Below are 1,128 nucleotides of genomic sequence, written 5' to 3' on the forward strand. Positions count from 1 at the left end.
AGTCTCTTACTGGCTTGGCATGACTTTTAAAAATAATGAATCTGTTGTGATATGCAACTGAAATTCTGACATTTTTTTAAAAGGGGGCCCCAACTTTTATCAGTAAACTTGAGCTTTTTAAACGTCACAGATAGTGTGGTCAAAGTAGTTTTGGTTATGAAGCAAGCTCTAAAAAAACAGAACAACCAAAGTGATCTTCCTCTATATACACTGTAAGTTATCTACCACAGCTTCTCATCGGAGAGGTGGCCTTGAGAGCTCACGTAAGTAGGTTATCCGATCATCTCACCAGCACAAGCACTCTCTGGCTGCCACCAGTGACATGAGCCCGGAGTGGGGTGGAGGGAAATGCAGGTGGATTGCATTTGGAGGTCTGGGTTGCTGTTGGCCGCTCTGTCTCTTGCCATTGCCAAGCACAAGCCATCTTCCTCCGCAAAAGGTTGTCACCCAAGGGGAACACTGTCCCAAGCTGTTGACACGCTGTATGTCAAGCAGCATGGCTCAAAGCACCGATTCCAGTAAGTGTTGGGCTCTGCTTAAAATGATGGCCGAAGAGACATTTGTCATTCTGGATGAAACTTAGTTCTCTTTGTTTTATTGTAGGAAGACCACATAAAAAATATACGATTATTAAAAAAGAAAACAAAAAAGCTATTTACGGTAAGCCAGAGGGTTTATGTCTTTTTCGTTTTTCTACTTGCTTGATGCTTTCTCCCCTGCATTTTAATTTTTCCAGATGGCCATTAAGTAATAATCAGGTGGGTATTTCAGCGACATTTTACAAAAGCTATTGGTGCTTTACCTTAGGCAATTTCTTATATGTCATTTATAGAAAAACTGCAGATTCCAAGAACAGCTTCTGTCCTTCTTCATGGAAGATGTTTTTGGTCAACTCCAGTTACAAGTCTGCAGGGAAATACATTTTGTGGAAGAACTTCATAGCCTTAGGCAGCAGTTGAGCTGCTGCGTAAGTATGCACAGCAAATACGGTGAGTTTGAGCCTAGAAACCTACCTAGAAACCAGCATGTAGGAAGCCGTCTCCACACGGAAGGGTGAGTAAACGGGGCTTTCTAATTATTGGCTTGTGGTCCAAATGGACAGTTTATCGTCAGTGAACCAGCACTGAA

At 42.3% G+C, this 1,128-nt stretch overlaps 1 protein-coding gene across 1 annotated transcript; it reads left to right on the forward strand.

Moving 5' to 3' along the window:
• Window positions 1-348: 348 nt before the first annotated feature.
• On the forward strand, window positions 349-967 carry LOC116629824 (interleukin-26-like; the record flags this gene model as incomplete). The annotated part of the gene is given in 4 exon segments (XM_032400030.1): window positions 349-490; window positions 493-518; window positions 604-660; window positions 833-967. Coding segments are annotated over 4 exon segments (360 nt in total), but the record flags the coding sequence as incomplete, so codon positions are not given.
• Between the last annotated feature and the right edge of the window lie 161 nt (window positions 968-1,128).

Source organism: Phoca vitulina, unplaced genomic scaffold (genome assembly GCF_004348235.1).
Source record: "Phoca vitulina isolate PV1807 unplaced genomic scaffold, GSC_HSeal_1.0 scaffold4021, whole genome shotgun sequence".
Classification (NCBI taxonomy): Eukaryota; Metazoa; Chordata; class Mammalia; order Carnivora; family Phocidae; genus Phoca; species Phoca vitulina.